Raw genomic sequence first — 23,728 nt, forward strand, 5'->3', positions numbered from 1 at the left:
GGTCAAGGGGGTGGCCCTAACAAGTCTAAGGCAGGGTTTTGGCACTATTAACATTTGGGGCCAGAATTCTTTGCTGCGGGGGGTGCTAGGATGTGCATGGTATGATGGCTAGCAGTTTCCCTGGTCTCATGCAGATGCTGGTAGCATCACTGCAGGGACAGCAACCAAAAATGTCTCTACACTTTACCAAATGTCTCCAGGGGGCAAACTCACCCCCAGCTGAGAACCAGTGGTCTAAGGGCAATTCTGTCCCTTGTCAACGAGTGGTTCAGGAATGAATTCAGGCCAGTGAATCATGAGGAGAGGCCTGCTTGTAAATTTTTTGAGTTCACACAATTCTCATCAGTTTCACAGAGCAAAGGGAAGAGTCTCTTACTTTCCCACTGGTTGTGCAAAAGGAAAGAAGGGCAATGGCAACCATCTTGTGACCATGAGGAAAATCAGAGCTAATCAGAGCTAATGCTGTGAACAGACAGAGGGAACCTCATCCTGGTGTCCTTGTTGAGGGGCTCAATCAGCCAACTCTGAAGACGGCCGGGATTTCGAGTTCTTTGTGAATCTACTTCATTATTGCTTACGTCAGTCTGAGTGTGGCAGGTCTACTAGGCATGCCCAGAGCATCTGACCCACCATGAGTCTTCCTGACTTTATAAAACAGGGTCAGCGGTTTGAAATCTTGAAGACACTAGGCTGTGTCTTCCTGAAAATCCTAGTGCCATGCCATCATGTAATGCATTTGATTAAACATTAAAAACAAGCTAATAGCATACCACTTTTTACAAGGACATTGATCCATCTCCCAAATTAGAGTTCCAGTTTATTAGATGGTTCCTTCTAGAATATACACTGCCTTTCTCCTGCATCAGTGTGAAGCCCGAGCTTTTTAGACCAAGGCTGAATGTGAGAGACAGGCTGGCTTGGGTCCCAGCCATTCCAGTGCCAATCACTCCTGTACTGCCTATCATCTGGAGAAGTCAGGAAGAAAACAGTCCTATGCATCCCTGGTTACTGACCTCACACAGAAAGAGTGTGTGCCTCCACCATCCCCTGGGGACAATGTGTGCAGGGACAGCTGTTTCCAAAAGGACAAATTCTGCTCCGGTCCCTCCTGGTTGGGTTAGGTACATGGCGGGTCTGCCAGACTGTGGCTAGTCAGACCCTAGTATACACAGAGTTATCTAAAGTGCTTTAAAGTGCTGATCCCAGGCCATATGCCAGATCACTTACTTCGGACTCTCTGGAGTTGGGACTCAGGCATCAGCATTTTAAAAATTCCCCAGGTGCTTCCGATGCACGGCCAAGTTAGAGAATCAGACCTTTTAGAGTCCAGATCAAAGGTTCTCCAAGTGAGGTCCTTCATTGGCAGCTTTGGTATCCCCTGAGAACTTGCTGGAAATGCAAATTCTGCAACCCTATCCCAGACCTACAGATTCAGATGCTCCGGGGGTGGAGCCCTGCCATTTGTTTTAACAGATTTCCAGGTGATTCCAATGCAAACCAAAGTTCGGGCCTCTAAAACTCTACTGTGTGACAGATTGCCCTGGGATCTTTTTTGAAATGCAGATTCTGATTCGGCAGGTGTGAGGGAGGGCTGAGTTTGCAGTTCCAGCAACATCCTAGGCGATGCTGATACTGTTGGTTCTCATACCACATTCTGAGTTGGAAGGGGCTGCACAGAGCACGTCTGTGCAGCTAATGGGGTTGCATCCTTGCTCACAAGAATAGAAAACTGAGGGCATCCGTTTCTGCCAGAAAACCCAGGCCACTCCCTCGTTAGCTGCTGCAAAACCAAGTTAGGGTGCCCGCAGCCATACCCAACCTCTGACTGACTGCCTGCGAGTAATGTCATCCAGGGAGGTTAACTCACCCGTATTGTTCCCTGCTATGTAGTCTGAGAAGGCATGCCGGATAGTCAGCTAGCTCCAGACCACCCAGGGAGCCTTTCCAAAGTGCTATCAGCTCTTTCTTCCAGTAGAATCTCTAAAGTCCCTTCTCCCCTCAATAAGGCCAGAGAGACTAATGTTCTTCCACAACTGATGAATGTGGAGGGCACAGGCTGTCGCTCACACTTAGGGATGTCACAACACCAGCCTATGAAACGGCTACCGACTGCAGAGGTGAGGCTCCTCCTCTAAGTGCATGGCCTACATGGTCTTCGGCAAGCACCATGAAAAGTGTGATGGATTGTGGTCACACTTTTTGCCTTGGCTGCTGGGAAACTCAGAGCTCTCCCTGGGGCTGTCCACACACCCTCCCGTAGATGGGACTGGGACCTCACCCAGCTTCCCTCATCTCTCTGGCTGCCCTATCCCCTTTTGTTATTTCCTTTCCCAGCCAAGCGTTTCTTTTAAATGTTACTGTCACAGTCATACAAGTGTCTGTCCTCCCCCCACGCCTAGGTGTTGTGATCCTCCCTGAGTACCTAACTTCTCTGTCCTTCAGCTTCTGCTTCTCTAAGATGGGTATGATTAGCAGAGCCGACCTCCCCATGTGGAGCCCCTGAGTTAATAAAGGCCTGGCACACAGTCAGCACTCAATCAATAGTGGTTAGTATTTTTATTTATCATAGTTTACGTGAGCCCGCTGAAGTCCTCTGAAGCATACATACACGCCCCATCGCCAGCACCACCTTCCAGGGCGCCTCCCGGCCAGCCCGCAGCCCAGCCCAGTGAGGTCTCAGGCCTGGCCAGCCTTCCCCGGCCCCTGATTGGACAGGAGGCTCCCGAGTGAGCTGTGATGGGACCGCTCCGGCACCGCCCACTGTGCGTGGCCCACCCACCTTGGCTGTCCAGGCCGATGTCCATAACACCGTGCTTGACCTTCATGTGCCGGCTCAGGTTGCCCTTGAGGTTAAACTTGCTGGAGCAGTAGGGGCACTTGAAGGGCTTGCTGCCCGCGTGCAGATGCATGTGACCCAGCAGGTTGTACATGCGGTTGAAGGACTTGCCACACACCTGCAACACGCCGACTGGGCATCAGGAGCCTTCCGGGGGGCCCGCCCCTCCCCCACCCCCAGCCCGCTCCCACCTCCCTGCGGGGGCTTGAATCCCATTCGCTATGGACAGTGCTCACTCTGTCCTTTCCTAGGTGACCAACCCTAGAGGCCTGAGAGTCATAGAACCAAGGTCACTGCTCTACTCTACCTGAGCCAGAGTTACCAGAAACCCAGGGCTGGGGTCTCCAGCCACACTGAGTCCCATGCCTGGGCTTCTCCCCTCTGGCTGTGCCAGGACCTTCACCCCCTCCCCACCTTCCAAAAAAATACCACCTCAACAGCATATAGGCTCTGAACACCATGACCCACGGTGACCCACCCCCGCAACCCTGAGCCTCGGCATTTTCACCCCAAACTGGGCTCCCCCTGCTTGGTCAGCTCTGGGCAGGTCCCAGCTGCCGCCATCATGCCCACCCAGGGCCACCCTTGGGGATGTCCTGCCCAGGGACGCTGACAGCCCCATACCTTGCATTTGAATGGCTTCACAGGCGAGTGTACAATCATGTGGGTCTTGAGGGTCTGCTTCTGCACGAAGGTCTTGAAGCAGATGTGGCACTGGTAGGGCCGGACGCTGGTGTGGATCAGCATGTGTCGCTTCATGTTTGCCTGCAGGGTGAACTCCCGGCCGCACACCTCACACTTGAACTCCTTCACGCCCTGGAGGGGGTGGGGGTGGGGGTAGAGATGATGGTCAGGCCACACGATGGGCACAGCCTCTGGAAGAGTGTGGGTGTGTGCAGGGGTAGGGGCACAGTGTCTGAGTGTGTGCACGGCTTCCAGAAATCGACTTCCTGGGGGTGTTCTGGATGGGTCCCACTCGTGGAAAGCCACTGGGAGAATGTCAGGACAGGGCCACCGTCTCCAGAAAGTCTTCCGGTTCCTACCCACACACCTGCTGTCTCCTGCCCACCTGGGCAGGTATACCTCTAGGTCTGCCCCAAGGCAAATGTGTATACTCGTTCATTCGTTCATCCAGGAACCATCTACTGGGAAGCATCATGCCAGGCATCTGGGATCTGTGGTCAAGGAGACAGCCACAGCTTGGTGGACTGTCCTCAGGTCAAGGGCACATGTATGTGTTTTTCCCCTTAGTGTTCTGTCTCAGCGGTCCTTCTGGCTCACGGACCCCCCTTGACAATCTGATGGAAAGTATGGACACTAAGGAAAAAATGACACTTCAGGGGCGCCTGGGTGGCTCAGTCAGTTAAGCGTCTGCCCTCAGCTTGGGTTGTGATCCTGGGGTCCTGGGATTAAGCCCCGCTTCGGGCTCCCTTCTCAACGGGAAGCCTGCTTCTCCCTCTCCTAAGCCTCTGCTTGTGTTCCCTCTCTCACTGTGTCTCTCTCTGTCAAATAAATAAAATCTTTAAAAAAAAAAAAAGAAAGAAAGAAAAATGACACTTTCGTCTGAATGCAGAGTTCTCAAACCTCTGGAGCCCATCTAGTTTACCCCTTGAGAGTTTCCCAAGCTTCCCTGGTGATAAGAACCAACCGCCTTGTTGCTCACGCAGTCTCTGGAAGATTCCTCCCTGGAGGGGCCGGGCCCAGGAATCTTTGGTCTCAACAGGTTGCTGAGATGATTCTTATCATTGAAGTAGTTTGGGACACCTGCCCCAGGAGACAATGCTTCCAGTGGCAAAGCCTCTGGTTTGACTGTAACAGGCTTGTCCACGGTCTGGAGGGGACCCCAGAATGGGACAGGGTGTTGTGGGCACAGGGGGTCCGACGTATTGTTGGGGGGAATAAAGTCAGGACAAATGCGGGGACCTGATCTCTCTGCTGAGCCAGTCACACAGTAGACCCCCAGTGGGACAGACATGTGTTTGGGGTCACAGCTGCTGTCCAGACTGCTTACGTGAGTTTTGTATTACAAGGTGGCAGCGCCTGTGTCTACCTCCTTCAGCAGACGGGGCTGTGTGTCCTGTGTCTGGACTCGGGGGACACACTGAAGATGTGTCTGACCACCAGGGGGCCCCACCTCCAGGCGCTGACTCCCTAAGTACATATATGCACGCACTGTGCAAATCCAGACTGACGACAGGCATGTTTTCCATCTTGCCGGCCTCTGATTTTTGTTCTCGGATTTTCTTCACGGTATTATTTCTCTTTTAACACTTTGCAGACTTGTGGGGCTTTTTAGTAGAGGAGAAAAATGGCACAGAGAGGGTCCGTGTGCTTATGGCTCCCACCACCGCCCCCTGCAGACATGAAGTCAGTCAGTCGTCTGGTTTCACTCGACGCACGGTCCCACTTTTATGGCCGAGCCTGGACTCAGCTTCAGAATCCTTCTTAACGTCACACTCTGGGCAGCTGTACCCTACTGACTGGGGAGCAGCGGCCAAAGCCTACAAGTCGTCTCTGCTCTAGAGGAAGATAGTCCCCGGGTGGGGAAGGAGGGAGTCACCCCCAACCCCACCACTCGCTGCGGCGTCCACTGGGAGAGGTGAGGATGCAGGCTGGACCCCGAGTGGCCTACGGCTGCCATTATGGAACAAGGGAGCTCTTGCACGTTGAGCTGCAAAACGTGAAGTTGGTTGGATTCAGGGTGGAGACGATGGTGTAGGCTGAGGGCCGAGTGAGGCTGTGGGACCCAAAAGGCCTCATTCCATCAGCCTGGACAGAAGGCCCTCTGGGAAGGGGTGACAGTGGCTGAAAGGCAGGGTGGCTTGTGGGGAGGAAGGGGATGGTGGGGGACAGTGGGTCAAAGTAATGTCTCGAGGACACAGTGGACAAGGCCAGTGTGCTCCATCTTTCATCCCTACAAATCGCTCTGCCTGGTTTGTGTCCTTTTCCATAACAGATATTTTTCCTTCTTTCGGTTCCCTTTTAAAATGAAATATATTTAAGCTTTTTCCTAAAGGGAAACCACAGGTTTGGACACAGTTCGGTAATTACAAGGAGCAAAGAAAACCTCCACTTCTGACCGTCTCGTCCACTGCCCTGTGGCCTCCGCCCTCCGGGAGGGCAGGCTGCTTCGGAGGTTCTCCAACTGGGTTCCCTGGGGCCTGCTGGGGCTTCTCCAACATTTCATTCAAAAACTTCAAAAATTAAGTTTTACTGTTAAAAAAAAAAGCCCTGAGTTTCAACTGTATTTTTTTTCTAATACGGCTCCGAAAGAATATGTAATTATAAACATGACAGGTTCATCTGCCTCCCGTCTCTATAGCTCCCTAAGGGATCTGAAGCAGGACTTTGGGGAGCACTGGACAAGGTCTGCAGGAGGAGAGGGAAGAGCCTCAGGCCTGGGGCCAGGCCCCTTGCGGGGAAGGAGAGGTGCTGGGGAGGATGTGCCGGGGAGGAGCAGAGGCGCCAGGGCAGCCCCCAGGGAGGGCCGGCAGCTAGGTCCCCTCCCCCAACAGCCCCAGGAGGGCAAGTGGCTAGAGCCCCCTTCCCCCCTGTCAACCCTCCCCCCACAAGCCCCCCTACCTTGTGGGTGAGGGAGTGCTGCTTCAGGTGGTGGATCTGGCTGAACTCCATGCCACACTCCGTGCACACGAAGGGCCGCACGTTCTGGTGCTTGAGCATGTGGTTCTGCAGCTGGCTGCGGTAGTGGAAGGACTTGTCGCACTCGAGGCACTGGTACAGGGTGGGGCCCTGGTGGGAGGCCAGGTGGCGCTTGAGCTGCGTCAGCGTGGAGAAGTCCAGGCCGCACTCCACGCAGACGTGGCAGCGGCCGCTCTCATGCTTCACCTCGTGCGCCTTGAGCTCGCTGGGGTAGGCGAAGCCGCGGCCGCAGAAGTGGCAGCTGTAGGGCTTGACCTCTGAGTGCAGCAGCATGTGGCGCTTGAGGTGGCTGGTCTGCGTGAAGGCCTTCTGGCACACCTGGCACTTGTGGGGCCGGGTGCCCTGGTGCGTCAGCAGGTGCGTCTGCAGGTGGCTGGGCTGCTTGAAGAGCTTGCTGCAGTGCGGGCACGAGTGCGGCTTGATGCCGTTGTGGCCCAGGATGTGCGTCACCAGGTTGTACTTGGACGTGTAGGACTTCTCGCACATGCGGCACTGCCAGCGCTTCTGCCGGTCGCCCGCCTCCACCAGGTACGAGTCGTCGATCTGCACGTTGATGTCCAGCCGGTCCAGCTGCGCCTTCTTGTGGCGCTCCACCGTGGAGCCGGCCGCGTCCGCCTCGAACTCGCTGGCCTCCTGCCACACGAAGCCCTGCTCCGGCTTCACGGGCTCCGGCGACTCCAGGGCGGGGGCCTCGGGGTCGCCCAGTGGGGCCAGGTGGGGCGCCTCGAAGCCGCACTCGGAGGACGGCAGGGGCTCCGGCCCGGGCAGCGCCACGCCGGGCTCTGGGAAGCTGTCCCGGGCCGGGTCGGGGAAGTGGGGGTCGTAGGCGGTGGCGTCCAGCTCCGGCCGCGGGGCTCGGGGCAGGTGGCGCAGTGTCCGGGGCTTGCGGCTGAAGGCGCTCAGGTCGATCATCTTGACAGCGCTGCTCTGCACCAGGGCCTCGCCACCGCCGCCGGCCACCTCAGCAGGGGCCTCGGGAGGGCCCACATCCTTGTCATCACCGGGCACGGACACCTCGTAAACCTCCTGCTCCTCCTCCTCCTCCACCTTCTCAAACTTGACCTTGGGCACCAGCCGTACAGGTGGCCGCGTCTTCCGCCGGGTGTGCTTCTCGAAGGCGGCCTCCACCTCCAGCACCTCCTCTTCCACCGGCTCCTCCAAGGCCCTCCCGTTGCAGGCCAGCTGGTAGACATCGGGGCCGGGGGGCCCGGGCTCCCCCATGGCCGTCCCGGACAGCTCGGGCCCCAGGTCCGGGTAGAAGGCTTCGGCGCTTATGGTGGCTCCGAAGAGCTCATTTTCCGAGACCAGGCCCAGCACGGCAGCCTGAGCCAAGGACAGCACCACCACGGCATCCGTCTGTGTCCCTGAGTCCATGAAGCCCTCCATCCCGTGGCGGCTGGCTAGGAGGGCATCGCTGCAGGAGGAGAAGGGAGCGTCAACACAGCCGGCTCCAGGCTGCACACAAAACAGACACACACACACACACACACACACACACACACACGTTCAGCAGAGACTTGGCTAATTTGGGCTGTGTCTGTCCCTGGTGTGTTTCTCTCGCTGCCTTGGGAACAGGACACCCTTGTCATCATGGGGATGATCTGCCCATCATCTCCATCTCCCTGTGGGATCCCAGATAAGCTGTGCCCCCTCGCCGGCCTCAGTCTTCCCACCTGTTAACAGGAAGGTGGCATTTCCACAGTGGTTCTCAAACTATGTTCCCCAGAACGCCCTTCCAGAGAGTTCCTCCAAAAAGCTGATTTGAAATTGTAAAAAAAAAAAGATTCCTCTCTTTCAAAAATCGATTTTAGAGAACCCATTTCCTCAAACGTAATATATGCCTTCCCCCAGCACATTTTGTAGCCCCACTGGCTTTGTTCCCCAAGGTAATGAATTTTACACAGACCTTGAGACCGTACAGAGGTGTTAAACAACTGTGACCATCAGTAAGGGCTTGACCATATGAATGAGCTGTTGTGGTTTTTAGTTTTTATTTTTTTAAATGTGTTTTCATTATTACTACATATATATATATATATATATATATATATATATATATAAATAAAGATTATTTACTCATTTATTGGAGAAAGAGAGAGAGAGAATAAGTGGGCGGCGGAGCAGAGGGAGAGGGAGAAGCAGGCTTCCCACTGAGCAGGGAGCCTGATGCGGGACTTGATCCCAGGACCCCGAGATCATGACCTGAGCCAAAGCAGACACTTAACTGAGCCACCCAGGCACCCTGTTTTGGTTTTTTAAAAAATATATCAAATACAGATAGAGATCTATCTCTATCTATATTGAGGTGGGGGGAAAGAAAACAAATATATGGCAAAAATAAGGTAACACAAAAATAAATCAGGTGCCAAGGTCGATCTCGGGGTTACCACCTATCTATGAAGCCTGATGCTCCACGACTGTGTCTCTCTAACAGGTGATTGTTCTGGATTAGCGAAGTATTACACATTTAGATATCTAAATTTATGCCGATTAAAAGTAGGCCTTTCCTCTGATTTGTACACTGGCGTTCCACGTAAAATGTGATCTGACGGAAGTCCCCATGATGGTTAACGCCAATGTTTGAGAGCACTGTCTGAAATAAAGACCAAGAGTCGACCCTCAGGTTCGCAGGCACGCGCTCTGACCTGACCGGTTCTTCTAAAAAAGCCAATGCTCTCACCTGTTGGGGCCCAAACCCTGGTGCACGGGCTCCCTGCCTTCCTGGGGGCGCAGTCTGGGTAACAGGCCTTTGCACACGGCTCCTCCCACCAGCCTCCCAGGCTTCCCTCAAATTCCACCTGTTCCTGGGACTCCCTGGCCCTCCCTCGGGCCCAGGCACCCTCTCCAGGCCTCCCCAGGACTGCTGTGTGTGCCCCGGATGTGGGAGGGCCTCCTCCCTGGCCTGGGACACTCAGCCTGACTGCAAGGCCCACCCTCACTCGGCGCAGTCCCATCAGAAGTGCTCCATAGGGAGGGGAAAGATTATTGCTGGGGTGGCTCCTGGCTGCCCGGCCAGCTCTGGTCCCAGGGTCAGGGTCAGGGGCATGGCGGGCTTCAGCCCTTCCTCAGGAAACTGGCTCTGGGCCTCCTGCCTCCCTCCCCCCACAGGCCAATGGAGCTTCCCCTTCCTGAAGCCGGCTAAAAATAAAACACCCCAGACAGGAATTTAGCTTCCTTGAAATGGACACTAAAGATTAAACTATTAATCTTAAAGTCAGGCTCTCGTGGGAGGGTCAGGTGGAACGGAACCTGACTCGGGCTCAGGGTCCATCCGGAACAGGCCGGAAGGGCTAAACCTCATTCAGCCCTGCCCCAATGCCCCACTGCATGGAATGGGGGTGGGCAGCTTGGCCCCAAGTCTGAGCTCTGTCACTTACAAGGGACTAAGGTCACTTCAAAGTCTCTTCTGCACCTCAGTTTCTCCATCTAAAACATGGCGATGGGGGCGCCTGGGTGGCTCAGTGGGTTAAAGCCTCTGCCTTCGGCTCAGGTCATGATCCCAGGGTCCTGGGATAGAGCCTCAAGTAGGGCTCTCAGCTCAGCAGGGAGCCTGCTTCCCCCCTGCCCCCGCCTGCCCCTCTGCCTAATTGTGATCTCTGCCTGTCAAATAAATAAATAAAATCTTAAAAAACAACAACAACAAAAAACATGGCGATGGAAAGACCTACCCACGGAAGGATCGTGAGAGCCCAGAGGTCGTAACTAGATGAAGGGGATTTGTTAATTATCAAGCCCTCACCAAATGCAAACAATTAAACTTATTTATTCACCCAGATCCTGGAAGAAGAGCTTCCTGATGAAGGCCATAGAGCAGAGAGACGTCTCCCTCCCGGGGCCCCCAATTCAGCAAAGGTTGGGGTGCTTCTGGGATGAGAACCCATTCATTTCTTTGTGCCACAAACGCTTGCTAATAAAATCCCTGCTCCGGGTCCAGCCCTGTGCTCGGAGATGTGAGCTGGGGGAGGTAGTGGGTGAATCCTTAGAGACCGCTGTGCCCACCACGCCCACCCTGTGGGGCAGCATCGTCGCCTCCCCGCCCCCCCGGGGCCACCAGTCTGACACAGCACCCAGGAGCAGCCCTTATGCTGACTGTGGGTTTGAGCAAAGAACCCGCTCAGCACTTTTTCTAGACTCCTGTGAAGTCAGGGCCAGGGAGGGAGCCACTGACCGCCAGCAGTGGAACCAGTGCTGGGGACTTGGCCCTGGGTCTGGAGTTCAAAACCGGATTTTGCCCTTTCCTTGCTCAGGCACATCCCACAGCCTCCCCAGCCTGCTTCTTCATGGGTGTGGCGGGGGAGCAGCGTCTCCTCGTGGGGTGGAGAAAAGAGGAGGACGGCAGTGTGGATGTTCGTTCCCTCTCTGGGCTCCTCTCTGTGGCCCCAAAGCCGGCACCCTCCCCTCCTGGCGACCTCGAGGGAACATGTGCGAAGAAACCATCAGGCCTCTGGCAGCTGATGGGGCGTGGGAGCACAGGTGGTCCCCCGGGGGGCGGGGCATCCTCCAGCTTATTGTCCCTGCTAGGAGTGCCCTTTAAGAGTGCAAGGGACCACTCCTAAGGATCACACCAGCCTCTGACGGAGCAGGCGTCCCCTGCCTCTGGGAGCAGGCAGGCTGAGTCAATGTTTCTGTGACAGGAGCCTCGGCCTGGGTGTGAAAGGCGACCTGCCCGGGTTTCTCGCTCGAGAGGAGCTTGTGCCCATGCGGGGAAGAGCACACAGGTGCCAGCAACTAACCCTGAATATGGGCAGAAGAGCTAACTTCCCATTAACTGAGTGCTCACCAAGTCCCAGGGGAGCCATTCAATCCTGAAATAAGCCCCTGGGGGGTGGGGCCAGATGCACTCCACGAAGCCCAGGAACCCAGGGCCTCAGTCACAGGCTTGAGTGTCCCCTCAGTCACAGCAGAGCTGGGCCGTGCAGGCCCGGGGGCCCTCCGGCCCGGCCCCATCAGGGCCCCAGGCCTCCAGCTCTGTGCCTTTAATCTGTGCGACCTGGTAGGTCGTGTCACGTCTCTGAGCCCGGCGTTGGCTCCCAGGCGATGCCCGGTCACCCCCAGGTTCCGAGGAGCCAGCAGGTGCTCAGATGGGGGGGCCCAGGTGACCTCCAACTGGGAGGCCTCCGAGCTGTCCCTGCCCAGCTGATCCAGGGACCCCTCTAGCGCACCTCTACTCGGACTGCACTTCTTGCTGGAACCCTGCACCAGCCCGTGCCTGCGTGGCCCGTCAGATCCCTGCGCTTCCACTTGGCTGAGCAGAACACCGCCCCCCCCCAACCCATCAGTGCATGTTCAGTGGGGTGACAGGGCCGGCTGAGTGCACGCCTGCGTCTGCGTGTACGTTTCAGAGGGGCCCTGTTTGCTGAGACAGAGGCTCGGAGAAAGAAACAGAGGGAATCTAATTTACCTGCATTGTGCATGCGAGCTCCGTCTACCAGACACAGAAACAAGGAGTGCAAAGCTGGGGACTCTGCAAATCAGTGTCCCTATTTCTCTCTTCTGGGTCCTCTTTTGGGCACCCCCCCAGCCCCCTGCTGGCACAGCCCTTCTGTTTTATGCCCTAGCTCGACACTGCCCAGGCCTGGAGGAGAGCCTACCAGATGTGCACCACCTGTGGGCCAGGTGCTCCCTCCTCACGGCCCCCTTTGTGGCCTCCCCTCTCAGGACAAGGCCAGCCCACCCCCCCCCAATTTATATGGTGCTCAGAATAAAAGCTCACCACGGTGACCCCGAGAAAGGGGAGCTCAGACCTTCCTGGGCTCTCTTCTGGGCAGGCTGCAGCTCAGCCTCCTGCCGGGGCACCCTGGGTTCCCAGCATGGAGAGAAAGGACATGGCAAAGGCAGGAAAAGAGAGAAGATAGAATAGCTGGTTGGTGGTAGCTTAAACACTGGGACGGGGGGGGGGGGGGGGCGTGGATGAGAGGCCATGGAGGGGTAGGGAAGAAGAAGGGGAGAAGGGAAGAGGGGAGAGAGAGGGAGGGGGTGGGGAGCTGTAGAGGCAGAGGAAGGGGAGGGAGGGAGGAGCAGCCCTACATCCCCGGGCCAGGCACCACCCAGGCCAGCCCCCTGGGGAGGGCCCCAAGCCTCACCCTGAGGCCCAGCAGGAGGCCTGGACAGCGACCCTGGCCCCCAGAGCGCGGTCACTTCACCCACTGCTGTACTATAAGGGTTCCTGTCAACACCAACATTCTCGTCAAATGCGTTAAGGGTGATTTGCTGTGTGACCCTGGACGAGTCACCTGATCACACAAGGTCTTGGTTTCCTTGTTTGTAAAAAGGGCACATGCGGTTTCTCGGAACATTGAGGGCAGGTTAATCCTTGGCCTACCTGCCTGTCCCCCAGGGTCCCCTCTGCAAGATGGGGCAGCACTTGTTACCCACCCCCATTGTTCTAGAAGGTGCCTTTCCTGTCAGTGAGAGCCCCTTCACGCATCCTCACTCTGAGAGCCCGAGAGGTCTGGGGAGCTCGGGGCGGCCAGTGTCCCTAGAACACAGATGGCAGGGCAGAGCTTGGGAGGAAGGCACTGGAGCCTGGTCTGCCTCAGGGCCCCCAGGAAGGAAGTGACCAGCAGGTTATTCCTTGACTAAATTCTACCACCAGGACATCTCAAAAACCAACTGACAGCACAGGATCCCCCTTTGGGATGTCCCCATGCACCCGTGATCCACTCACTTCGATGACTACCCTGAGGGTCTAGAGGTGCCCCCACCTGTGCCCACACACAGGCTGCAGGGGGCTCCAGGCTTGTGCTGGAAGGCAGGTTTGGCCCTCGGCCCCTTCATCTTGGCCTTGAGGCACCAGGTGGCTGAGACGCTATGTCTCCAGTCTGGCAACTGAATCACTAACTCAGCCAGAGCTCCTGGGTACCCACTAGGGGCTGGTACTGGTCTTGGTTGTAGGGATACAGCAGAGAGCACTCAAGCAGCTGCCCTGAGTGAACTCAGGTACAGTGGAAGCACCAGGATCTGGCGGGTAGGGGAGGGCATGGGGAGGGGTGTGTGTGTGTGTGTGTGTGTGGTGTGTGTGTGGTGTGTGTGTGTGTGTACGCGCCTTACTGGGGTGGGGTAGGGGCAGGGCTGAGGCCCCGGGGCCCAGTGGAGACAGTTCAGGGCCCCATAGAGAGCAGAGGATGGTCTCACATCTTGGTCTGGCATTTGCACCCTTTGGAATGTGATTCAGCCTCCCCTTTCTGCCCCCATCACCAGCTGCGGGGGGGTGGGGGGGGTGGGGGGTGTGCGCATGCGCACGGGTGTGGGCCGCTGGGCCCTCTGCCCCTGGGTGTGGAGGGGACAGGTAGCTGAGCCCAGGGAAGGAAAAAGGTGGTTAGAGGTATGACCCGGCCTGTGAGCACTCCTGGACTTCAATTTGTAGCAAAACTGCCGTCTGTGTCCTCGGCTGTCTTCCTCACTGCAGACTTCAAGGTAAATCCCCAGAAAGGAAGAGGAAGCAAAAGCCAGGGCTGGAGTCTTGTGCAAACCTCGGGGCTCTTTGCCACAGTCTCACTTCTGCCAGCCCGGGGCCTTCACTGGACGCAGCAGCCTAAGGCCCGAGCTGAGGGCACGGGTGGGGGTGGGGCACAGCAGCCAAGGGGGAAGTGTGGGAGTCTCTGTCTGCCTCAGCTTCCCCTTTTCTCTAGGGACAGATTTGCTGAGCCTGCCTCCAGGAGTCGGGGTGGCTGGGCCACCAGCACAGTGTCACCAACCCACAAACCACACAAGGGCCTGATATACACGTACACTGTGTTCAGCCACTTCTTTTTACAGGTGAGGCTCAGGGAGGGGACTGGCTCAGGGTCATTCAGTGAGAGCATGAGGCAAGGACTAGAGTATAGGTTGTAGGCCTACCCTCAGTCACATGGCCTGTGGGATAAAGTCCTCATGGCCTAGCAGGCTGCTCGGTGCTATGGCCAGCTGAGCTACACCTGATCCTCCCAAGCCTTCCTGACTGCAGTGTGTGTGTTCACATGTACACACACACACACACATGCCTGTCTCCGACCTCAGGGCCTTTGCACAGGCTGACTCCTCTGCCAAGCCCGAGTGAATAACCCCTCATCCTTTAGGGTTCAGCGCAGGCACTGCCTCCAAGGAAGCATTCCTTAGCCTGAGGGCAGGGTGAGGGCCTCTTCTACAGCCTGAGGCCCTCAGGTTAATATTCCTGTAGACTTGGCTGGGCCGTGGCGCCCGCTGTTTGCTCAAACACTAATCTACATGTTGCTGTGAACGCTTCTGTGGATGTGATTAACATCTACAATCAGCTGACCCGAAGTAAAGCAGACTGCCCTCCTTAATGTTGGCAGCTCTTATCCAATCAGTGGTAAGCCTCCAGAGAACAGCCGAGGTTTCCCAGAGAAGAAGGGATTCTGCCTGAAGACCGAATCATGGAAATCCTGCCCGCGTTGCCAGCCTGCTCTGCAGATTTCGGACTTGCCAGCCCCCACAATTGGGTGAGCCAATTCCTTAAAATAAATCTCGCTCTCTCTTTGTATATATATATCCTACTGGTGCTGCTTCTCTGGAGAACTTGGTACAATCACGCTGATTCATGACTGTATGTTTACGATCATCTCGCCAGCAGCCGGCCCACCCAGAGGACAGGGACTGGAGGGGAGCAGAGTGGGCCCGCCAGGGAGTGTCCTGGGAGAGAGGCACCAAGCTAGGGGAAGCGGGAGGGAAAAGCTGACAGCCACTGTGTAAGGTCCCCTCCTCCAGGACGCTGTGACGCCTGCACCCAGGGAAACAAGGGATGGAGTCCCCGGTGAGAGGCACAACCTTGGGCTCCCTGTATTTGTGTGACCTCACAAACTGTCCCGAGGGCAGACATCCTGGCTTCACAGGGTCTAAAGGCCTCAACTGATTAAGAGGACCAGCGCCTGGGCCTGGAATCTTCTGAGATATTTTCTTTTTAAGTTTATTTATTTTTAGTAATCTCTACACCCAACGCGGGGGCTCGAACTCATGACCCCAAGATCCAGTGTCGCACGCTCTTCCGACTGAGCCAGCCAGACGCCCCTGGGCATCCTAGCGTTCCAAAAGTTCCCCAGCTGATCCTGATTCTCCCAGTTAATTAGTTAAGATCTGACGAGCACCCTCGCAGTGACCTGGCCTCGAGGGTGAATTAGGAGTATCCTACTTTATTAATAGGTGGAATTTAAGAAACAAAACAAAGGAAAAACAAAGCAAAGGGAAAAAAAAAGAGAGACACAAACCAAGAAAGAGGTAACTCTAGTGAAAACACTGCTGCTGACCCGAGGGGAGGAGAGGGGCGTGGGGGAAGCAGGTGCTGGAGATTCAGAAGCGCACAGGTGATACGCACAGGGTGACGTATGGAAATGCTGAGTCACTATCGTGCACACCTGAAACTAATGTAACCCCATGTTAGGTAACTGGGATTAAAAAGGAGGACCTACCTTCTTGAGGCTGTAACAGCTCACCCCACGTGGGCTCCTTCCTCTCCCTCCCCTAAGGGCAGCTGCCCCACTCCCAGTGCGGGGTCACCCCACACAGGCGGTACCCATGGGAGCTGGACCCAGATCCTGGCCTGCTCCTCCCCATGCCCCAAATGGACTTGGGCCAGACAGGCTCCTCTCTGGAAACCTGGCTATGCATCAGGCCTCAAGCCCTCAACCACAGGGATGTCCGAGGAATTCACCCAGGCATGCCGTGAGACGGAGTCAGGCCAGGTCAAGAATGGGCAGAGCTGAGCGAGCCTGAGGCATGGGGAGTGGGAGAGGAGGGCTGGGGGCTGTGCCTGGGTCTCTGAGGAGCAGGGCCCTGGCCAGAGATGGACTGAAGCACTTTCGGGAGAGCCTGGGGAGCCCCGTTCCCTGGATGGGCCCGACCCCTGCTTTTGAGATGGGTCGGGCCCCCTTGTCCTGAGATGGGTCGGGAGGGTCTCTGATCCTTACAGAAATGAGCCTGACTAAAAACGACCCAGGCATCTGAGGCAGAAATTAGGGGAGCAAATGTCACGCCGCCTGCAGAGATGCGGGTGTGGGAATGATGCGGTGTCTCTGAAGTCACCAGGCCCCTAGAAGCTGTGGGCCCCCAGCCTCCCACCTGACGCCCCACAGGCTCCCTGGGCAGATGCGTCTGTTTCTTCACCACAAAGGAAGAAAGCTCGGTTCTGCCACAGCGGGACAGTGGCCCTGCTGAAGGGCCTCGGCGCGCACACTGTCGCCGTGTACCCTCATGGCTGGCCTTGGAATCTTCATCGGCAGGGCTGGAAGGAACTCTGTGGACCCTCCTGTCCACCAGCATCATTTGGAGATGTGGGAAGCCAAGGCCCCGAGCCCTCCCCCCACCTCAAAGAGGAACCTGAGAGCTCTTGATTCTGGCTACATTTCTGTCCAACCATGTCAACAAACATGGTGGTCACTCCACACTCAGCCTCCCCCTGGGGTGTCTGTTTCCACGGTCTGAGGGCCTCGAGGGCGGGCACGGTGGGCACGGTGGGCAGTGGAGTCAACCAACCTGCAGGAAGGGTCCTGAGCTCTCGAGAGTTGGCCCTCACAGCTGGCCCTTGGCCTCCAATGCTAGAATAGTCCTAGCTCCCCACCCTGCTCAGGGTGTCAAGTGCAAACACCTCCACCAAGGACTTAGAGGAACTTGCGTGATTGGTTTCTGCCCATGTGACAGCTTCGGGGCGTGCTGCTCGATCCCTGACTTATCACTCCAGAAACGTGGGCTTTTTTCATCTTTAACAGACCTGCCCGCACACAGCCTTTTCATACGCTGTTCCCCCTGAATGGAATGTTCTTCCTCATCTTTTGCCTTTCTAGGGGGCTGCCCTTCCTCAGGAAGCTGTCCCTGACTCTCCCCATGACCCCCAGTCAGGCCTGACTCCCCCACGTTCTAAGAAGCTAGGCATGTAATACTTTCCCTTCCTGGACCTTATTAAAAGTCATAATGCTGTATCTCTTTATGTAACTCTTGGCTTGTTGGCTGGCCCTGCGGTTAGCTCACCCTGACAAGGCCAGAGCAAAGAGCATGTCTGTGTGCTCCCCCCCCCGCCCCCACCCCCCGTGCCTTCCCAGCAGAGTGTGCACCCAGAACGAAGGCCGTCCTTTTGCAAAGACCCATATTCAAGTGCAAAGAAAAAAAAAAAAAAAAGAAGCCCTTTGCTGAGCCCCAGGTGGAACCAGCTCCTCCCCTGAGCCTAGACTTCCGCTCCTTGAACTCCACGACCAGCGCCAGCTCCCAGGAGAAGGGACAGCAGGCCTCGTGTTTCCAGAAAACTCCATGTCTTTCCTCCAGTTCCAGAAGCAAAAAGCACATCTGCTCTCCAGACAACGACCCTGTGCTGCACCCAAAGATCACCAGGTTCATGTCACAGGGAAAAACAAACAAAACTTGGGCTTACAAGTTCATGGGACAAAGATAAGAATCACAGATGGTGGAACGACAGGGCATTCTATTGGGCTTGAACTCCGTCAGGCCCTGTGATGAGCACACACAATCTCTCGGCTTCCGGGAAGCCCTCTGGGGACCGGAGGACCGTTTCTGTTGTGCGGTTGTGGAAACGGAGGCTTGGAGAGAGGCAGCCCCTGTCGGGGGGCGGGGAAGGGGGGACTGTGTGCAGCTGACGCCAGCTGGGTCTCCCTAGGACCCGGGCCAGCTCTGGGCAGGGATGAGCTGTCCAGTTGCATCTTCTACTCCCGCTGACCTCAGTTTCCCCGCCAGGGCCAGAGTCAGCCGTGGGAGCCCCTCATGGCTTCCCTTCTTCCTCACCAAGCCCCGCCCTCGCGGGGACCTCAGCCTCCTCCATCCTGTCTTCCTCTCCCTCCATTCCTCCCCTCCTTCCGTTTCCGTGGCAACCCCATCCTCTGCTCTGCCGCTTGGTCCCGCGCTCCCATCTCCTCTTTCCTCTTTCATCTCTCCCCTCCGCGCGGGGTATGGTCCACCTACCCCTCTGTCCTTTGCTTCCGGTCTCTCACTCCCTTTTGCTGTGCTTTTTATCTCCTTCAATGTTCTCTTGTCATCTCAGGGCGACATTTATTTATCTCTTGCTTAAGAAAAAAGAAAAAGGAGGGAAGGAGGGAAAAGAAACCCCCGTTTCGCCAGCCCGGCTTCTCCAGAACCTAGAGACACAGATGCAGACTCACCCCAGAAGGGGCCCCCTGCCCGCCACCCTGCAGGCTCCCCACGGACCTCACCTGTAGAGGGGAGGAGGCAGATGCACGGCGGGTAGGATACCTGGGAGGTGTCTGGGTGAGGGCTCACTGGGGCAGACACTCCAGCGGCCTGCACCCTGCTCTCCTAAGCTGGGGGAGACGCCGGAGGTCCCCTCAGGATGCAGCAAGGGCAGGAACTAGAGCGTGGGATGAGCCACGTCCGGAATCCCTCCTCCAGGGAGCCCACAGAAGCCCACACGCACACGGCCCCAGCCCCACATGTGGGACGCCCAATCTACGAGGCGACGTACATTCCCGCTCCAGACGGGATGGCGGATCCGTTCCTTCCTCAAGATTCACTCTTCACCAAAATCCTAACCTGTCTCCGAGAAGAGGACACGTCCCCTCTGCTAACCAGCTCTGCATCTCCCCAGTCTAAGGCAGACAGAAGGTGGTCGGCCCATTTCCCTCCAGCCATCATCTACCGAGCTTCTGTGACGGGCCGGGCACGTGATGCGGGCCATCCCATGGAGACGGGCATCTTAATTTTCATTTCACAGATGGGCAGACCGAGGCTTGGAAAAGCGGTCACTTGTCCACATCACGCCGTCAGTAAGTGGTGAAGGTGGGCTTTGCACTGGTTACAACCATGTTCTTCCCCAGTTAGGTCCCTTCTGCCTGAGTCCCCAGGAGGGGAGGGTCAGCCCCCCCGCCCCCACTCCGGCCCAGCCAACCGCATCCCCCCAACCCTGCCTGCTGCATTTCTGTGTTCAATCTGGAGTGATCAGAAATGACAAGAGAAACAAAGAGATTTACCACGGAAATGACAAGGAAGCCGATTATCGCCGTGGCCCCAGCGTCTCAAAGTGACAGAGAGGATAGATAGCTCGGTGGAAAATGGTATTACTCTCCTCCAAGACCAAAGTCACCTGGGGAAGAAAGAGCCTGTGGATCTTAGGGTGCCCCACAGGCCTGTGAGCCTCTGTGGACGCTGTGACCCGTTGCTGGGCCAGGGTCTCGGGCCTGGTACTGGTTCCCTAAGTCCCGGGACTCAAAGGCTCTGCTAGAGGGGCTTCTGGCCCGCCCCGTCGGGTACAGCTGGCAAGGCCTGGCCACAGGAGACAGCAGGTCCCGGGCTGAGGCCTGCTGAGCCCACAGAGGCACGAATGACACAACAGCTCTGCTTCTCCCCCAAGAGGCTGGTTTAGCGCCTCAGGAAGCAAGGTCGGGAGCAAGGTCGGGGAGGAAGAGACAGGAAGCAGCAAAAAGGGATGGGTGAGTAGGGATGGACAGCCCCTGGCTCTGCAGATGAACCGAGTGAAGCGGGGAACCTGGCCCTCAGGCTGGCAGGCTCGGCCTGCCCCCCGTCTCTGCCACTTACGAGCTGTGTGACCTTGAGCAATTTCCTCAACCTCCCCGGGACTCGGTGTTCCCACCCGTAAAATAGGAGGAGGGATATGGCAAGGCCCTGCCTTAAAGCTCCTCCTTCAGGTCAGGCTTGAAGCTGATGAGATCCTGTCTGGGAGGCATGGGAGCCCCACAACAGGACCCACTTCACAGCGGAGTCCAGTGACCTGCCCTGAAGCCACCAGATCACCAGAAAAAGGCGGAGTTTGGGTTTCCCTCTTGGCCAGTGCTTTTAAGGGCGAGGAGATCAGGGAGATCGAGTCTGGTAACAATGCTGGAGCGTAGTAAGGACTAGGTTTCTAGGAGCTCCCGTTTGTCTTCTTCCCATCACCATCCACTCTGCTGGGCCAGGCTGCGGGCTGTTGGTGGGACCCCAAGATCCCCACTCTCAGGGGCCTCACAGTTTGCTTAGAAGGCCAAGACTAAGAACCACGGAGCAGAAGAGCAGACTGGAAATGAGCCTGCGATTGTGGGGGTGCCACAGAAGGACAAAGTAACGTTGCCCCCCTCCATTTCAGCCTGGGGGGGGGTCAGGAACATTCTTCCTTGTCATGTGGCACTTTGGGAGGCCACGGAGGCTCGGGCTGCAGAGTCGGCCGTTGGTGTGAGCCTGTCTCTTCTGCAACAGGGGACCGAGGTTCCCCTTTTCCAGAGCTGTCAGGAGGTTTCCTTGAGCCCACTAAACCCAGCGAGTATGACCCCTGCTGCTCTGTATACAGATGTCGGATGGAGGGGCAGGGAAGCCTCGAGATGGGGGAGGCTGGCTAGGAAGCCCCCATCCCCAGAGATGCCGGACGGAAGAGGGTCTGTCCGGCTGGAGGCAGAGGGTGGACAAGGGACAGTAAGGAGAACAGAAGAGCCACGGGCGGAGAGGGTGCTGAGGGATGAGGGTGGAGGAGGGCGGCCTGGGCCCAGAGCCCTCCCCTTCTTCCCCTCCACCACTGCCGGTGTGAGTCAGCCCCCAGCAAGGCTGTCTCCCGATGCCCAGGCCGTAATCAACATTTATTTTGCACACCCACACACCCAACTCGAGAACGGATTTATGCCAGGAGAGGAGTAGAAAATGCCTCTCATTCACGGAAAGCCTCCATGTAGCTCCCGGGGGGTGGGGAGGGACAGCTGGCTCAACATTTCGGCTGACAGCGTACACAGGCAGACGTCAGACACGCACGCCGGCCACCCGGGCCGGAATCAGCGGCGAGCGGGAGCCTCGTGCAAATCCATCCATTCTTAGTCACCTTCATGCAGGGAGGGACGGGACCCACGCAAGGGGCGGGAGCCGGCGTGCACACGCACACTCGCGGACCCCGCAGGCTGGCCGGGGAGGAATGCACGTGGGGGCGGAGGGAAGCCACATGCGACTGTGCGAGAGGCCGGCAGGGTGGGCGGGCTGGGCATCCCAGTGCGGGTGGGGGCTGCTGAGTCTGCCCAGTCCTGGGCGTGAGCTCGGTGGGCCACGGCAGGCCTCATCTGCAGGCTGGAGGAGAGGTGAGGGGAGTCTGGGAAGGTAGGGGGTCCTGGGAGGGAGAGCCAGGAGGGGCCCTGGAGGGCAGGTCCCCAGCAGGGAGGCGGATCCGCAGACCCAGAGGAGAAGTGCTGCTCGAGTGGCCCACTCAGCCCAGAGCGCTATCTGGTTCCCTCTTCAGTCTAGATCACAAAGGATGATACTCAGGGGCTCCAGAGGCCTCAGCTGCAGAGCCGTGAGCTCTGGGTCGTGGATCCCCAGGCGCAAAACTTCAAATGCATGTGGGCCCGGGACCCAAGGGCCAAAACGACTTCAGTGGAGGTGACAATCAGGAAACAAAACTTCAAATGTATGTGGTCCCGGGACCCAAAGGCCAAAATGACTTCAGTGGAGGTGACAATCATAAAATGAACAGCTATCTGGCCTTCAGCAGGGGTGACTGTGGTCCAGCTTGAAGGCTTCCTCCCCACCATCCCGCGGGATGTGGAGTCAGCCGGGCCACTGCCTGCCTGGCTGAATGGCCTTAGGTGATTCGCTTCACCTCGCAGAGCCTCAGTTTGCTCAACTGTAAAATGGGGATAAGCTGCCCGCCCTACAGAAGGGTAGAGAAGACTAAACAGGATCATGGGGTGAAAGTACCCAGCATGCGGGCTGGCGTTTGGTAAATGGCGGTTTTTTTTTTTTTTTTTTTTGGTTTCACCACTACAATATTTGTGCACCCACGATGTGTGTCACCTAAGACCCTAGAATATCTGGCATGTCTTTAATACTACGAAAAATACGCTCTCACCACTCCCATGAATGAGCACGACCACGTGGGAAAAGCATCTCCTATCGTGAAGGAGAGAAAGTAGCCAAATCAGGGACATGGACAGAGAGGCTGGGAATGAACCTGACCTTATGCAAGCTTCCAGTTTTGTTCTCAGCTCACAAAGGAGCCCCTGGCTTGTCTGGGGACTTGGCATTCCCGACCCCAGGGCTTGCGGGCCGTGAGGGTCCCTCGGGCCCAGGGCCCAGAGCGGAGCCCTGGGAGAGTCAGGAAGGCCTCTCCCCACCAGACGTGGAAGCCCTCTTCACAGGTGCCAGACATCGTCTCTTTTCAGAAACATTACAACCCGGGCCGCCTGGGTGGCTCAGTGAGTTAAAGCTCTGCCTTCGGCTCAGGTCATGGTCCCAAGGTCCTGGGATCGAGCCCTGCTCCGGGCTCTCTGCTCAGCAGGGAGCCTGCTTCCTCCTCTCTCTCTCTCTCTCTCTGCCTGCCTCTCTGCCTACTTGTGATCTCTGTCAAATAAATAAATAAAAATCTTAAAAAAAAAAAAAAAAGAAACATTACAACCCATCAAGGCAGCCCTGAAGACCAAATTCCTAAACAAATCCCAAAGCCCAACTCTCCTCCCGCAAATAGTTGATTTCTGGGACCCCTGGGCACCTGCTCAGTCTCTCAGAGCTGGGATGGCCCACCGTCAGCAAACAATCCTGATGGTCACAAGGTGAAGGGAAGACGCTGAGAATGAGACTCCCCCCGCCCCCCGAACCCGGATTCCCTGAAAGGAAAATGCCCACGAAGCTTCTTATGAGAAAACCACACTCAGGGACACACACACAGGTCAGGGGACAAGGCTCACTCTCTTCCCTGCACTGCAGCACAGGCCTGCCTCCGGGAGGCTGGGCAGAGCCCCTCCTCCAAACACCCTCCAAGCTGGGTGCCAAGTGCAGGATGAACACAGGCTCTTCCGGGACTCGGGAGAGCCAGGCCGAGCTGGGGAGGGAACCCGCCCGCTGGGGCGTGCACAGCCCTCCAGGGCACCCTGCCCGGGATCATCTCTGCTGGGGGCCAATCTGGCCTCCCTCCGGGCAGCCCCGGGTGTGGGCAGGGCCCATCCCTGCTCTACACACCAGGGATGAGGGTTCCGGCTGTCCTGGGAGCTACAGTGCTGGCCCGTGCCAGCTCGAAGGGCACCACCTGACCTAGTACTGACCACTGTCTATGTGGTTGGTACCGGTCCCATCACCCCCTGTCCTACACATAAGGAAACTGAGGCACGGAAAGATTCAGAACAGCAGGGCTTGATCTCACCACCCCGAGATCATGACCTGAGCCGAAATGAAGACTGGGACACTTAACCTCCTGGGCCACCCAGATGCCCCAGGCAGATGGCGTTTATAAACTTCTAGGGGAACGTGAAATTGCTAGGACATCCGGGCAGGGTTGGTAAGGTGTTGGTCTGTAAGGATTACAGAGAAGAGTGGCTT

At 56.9% G+C, this 23,728-nt stretch overlaps 1 protein-coding gene across 7 annotated transcripts in view; it reads right to left on the bottom strand.

Annotated features, from left to right (window-relative positions):
- Positions 1-23,728, bottom strand: part of ZNF710 (zinc finger protein 710) — a 67,188-nt gene that overhangs the window by 3,565 nt on the left and 39,895 nt on the right. For 2 of the 7 annotated variants that reach the window (XM_032345523.1, XM_032345519.1), the window contains exons 2-4: positions 6,419-7,910; positions 3,461-3,652; positions 2,780-2,954 (exon numbers count right to left, since the gene is read on the bottom strand). In XM_032345523.1, the coding sequence (XP_032201414.1) occupies positions 2,780-2,954; positions 3,461-3,652; positions 6,419-7,882 (1,831 nt within the window). In that variant the 5' untranslated portion in view covers positions 7,883-7,910. Of the gene's footprint in view, positions 1-2,779; positions 2,955-3,460; positions 3,653-6,418; positions 7,916-8,169; positions 8,344-12,209; positions 13,497-16,967; positions 18,373-18,397; positions 22,637-23,728 lie in introns of those variants that run through there. The other 5 variants (XM_032345522.1, XM_032345520.1, XM_032345518.1 and 2 more) reach the window with 5 other exon arrangements.

This window comes from Mustela erminea, chromosome 5 (assembly GCF_009829155.1).
Source record: "Mustela erminea isolate mMusErm1 chromosome 5, mMusErm1.Pri, whole genome shotgun sequence".
NCBI classification, from domain to species: Eukaryota; Metazoa; Chordata; class Mammalia; order Carnivora; family Mustelidae; genus Mustela; species Mustela erminea.